Raw genomic sequence first — 2,252 nt, forward strand, 5'->3', positions numbered from 1 at the left:
AAGGAAAATTTTATCAACCATGGTACATCCATGCTCAGCGACATAAATTACGTGAATTAGGGCTATATGAAATATTTGGGGATTGCGTCCTTAAAACCTTGCCACTCTAGTTTATAAAAATTAATTCTTTAGAAAAAGCTAAAAGCTAGCTAAAAGAGATGTTGTATATTCTAAGATGATCCAAGTAGAAACTGTTTTGAAATATTTAAAATACCACTTGTACTTGAAATAACACACTTTCTCAGCACATCAAAAGAGAAAGGCAACTCCTCCAATTATGTCGCTTTATATAAAAATGAACCCCTAGCACTTCTTGCAGAAAACCATTCAAAACTATGGAAATTCAAGACACATATTTTATTCACACCTATACCATGGAAATGCCCCTGATCGTTAGGCATTTTGATGTATGTACAAAAAGTGAAGCAGAGAGGTTGCAAACAAATGCCTTTTCGTTTCATTTATGCCACCCCAAATATTGTCACCTATATTTGTCATCAATAGCCATGGGGCATATTGCCACTTAGGTCTTTTTGTTTTCAATAATAGTTTTTTTGTTTTTTTTGAGGTACTCTTTTTCACACAACAGTAAGCAAGCATCTTTATTTGGCTTAGCGACACGCACTACGAAAATCTGAAATATGAAAATGTATCATGTTTTAGTGGGAAAGATGGCAAGCTTTCAGCGACAGCCTGTGGAGTGACAGTTCTGAGATAATCAACGTCTCTGTACTCAGTCAGTCCATCTGAGAGTGTGCAGTGGTAAACACTTGATGTCTTAGAAAATATCCCTACAGTCTGATGTTTAAATACTCCTCCATTCATTTCTGCGGATACCCATTTCTAATACTAAGGGCGTATTAGAGAAAAGAATGCTTGTATTGATTTAGGGCTGAAAGAAATATTAGATATAGAAACTCTTTGGAAAAGGTCGCAATAAACATTTGCCATCAGGTAGCTAACCCAGAACCCTGGCTCCTGAGCATCAGAAATCTTTCATGTGCTCTAAATTTACACACCAGTTCCCTTGGGTGGAAGGCATCTTCCTGGCGAAAGACGAGAAGGCTCACGGTTCCTTCCATCTTGGTGCTTCTCAACAGTGAAACAACTTCCTCTTGGGATTTGCCTGCTAAATCTACTCCATTTACCTAAAACAAACAAAAAGTTTTCAGCTGCAATCCTGTGCAAACAAACAACAGAAGGAAAAAAACACACAGTCTAGGACTGCCCATATCTGCTATGGAGCATAACTCATGTCAGGCACTATTCTGCCATGACCGGGTAACCACTAAGGTTTTGTGGCTAATGAAGAAACTCAGACCAGACATCTAGAAATAAGACAGGAAGTGGCCGGTCTTTTAGTGCTCATCAATAAACCAAAAGCTACAACCACAAGGGCATTAATAAGTAACAAGTAATAAACAATTACATCTAAAATGTCAAGTTACACAACTTGCTGGCTTTGAATCGAGATATTTTGGTGGCCCTTGTGTTTTCGTATACAAAAATAAAAAGGCGTAGCTCTCATAAGGGTAATAAAAACACACCAAAAATATCTTGGCATAGTTTCGCTTTCAAAAACATTTTACTGAAAAATAGAAAGAAAACTTTTTATCCCTAAAATGTAAACGTTAAATAATAAAGAAGGATCACTACAAAATAACAACATTTTCGGAGGGGAAGCAATATTTCACCTCAAATTTCTTCAGTTAGAAGAGAATTCTAGCAGGAAAAAGATTTGAAACAACCTGTTCTTAGAGAATCTCATCATTTCATCTCATAAGAAGTATAACATTGTTATTGGAAAGCACAACAGAAATGAAAGCATGAGTTTCATTTAAAAAAGTATTCTGTAATTCTCTCTTATTAGACAAAAATAACATTTTGTCCTAGGCAAATAAGTATATTACTTAAATTGTAATATCAACATTTTTCTGTAGTTGGGGAAAATATATTTTGGAATGGTTCCCCTTCTGCTAAAACAATCTTAGATAGCTCAAAGTACTACTATTATGGGATTGCAGGAAATAGGTAACAGGATCAAAGGAAGTAAAAAAATTCTGGAAGAGGATAAAGACAAAAAGTTAAACACTTGATACTTATTTTTGTTTCTTTTTGTATGATTCCTAATATCCAGACACCGAGAAAAACTGCCCATAGAATTGTTGATACTGTCTAGCTACAACTACAGATACTAGAAGGTTGGTTTAAAACATGCAAAAATGAAGTTTCGGTTTTAAGACACAGCTGAC

At 35.4% G+C, this 2,252-nt stretch overlaps 1 protein-coding gene across 1 annotated transcript in view; it reads right to left on the reverse strand.

Annotated features, from left to right (window-relative positions):
- Window positions 1–2,252, reverse strand: part of PARD3 (par-3 family cell polarity regulator) — a 714,541-nt gene that overhangs the window by 273,439 nt on the left and 438,850 nt on the right. The window contains exon 10 of the mRNA XM_012642182.1: window positions 1,020–1,148. Within this exon, the coding sequence (XP_012497636.1) occupies window positions 1,020–1,148 (129 nt within the window). The remainder of the gene's footprint in view (window positions 1–1,019; window positions 1,149–2,252) is intronic.

Source organism: Propithecus coquereli, unplaced genomic scaffold, assembly GCF_000956105.1.
Source record: "Propithecus coquereli isolate 6110/MARCELLA unplaced genomic scaffold, Pcoq_1.0 Scaffold177, whole genome shotgun sequence".
NCBI classification, from domain to species: domain Eukaryota; kingdom Metazoa; phylum Chordata; class Mammalia; order Primates; family Indriidae; genus Propithecus; species Propithecus coquereli.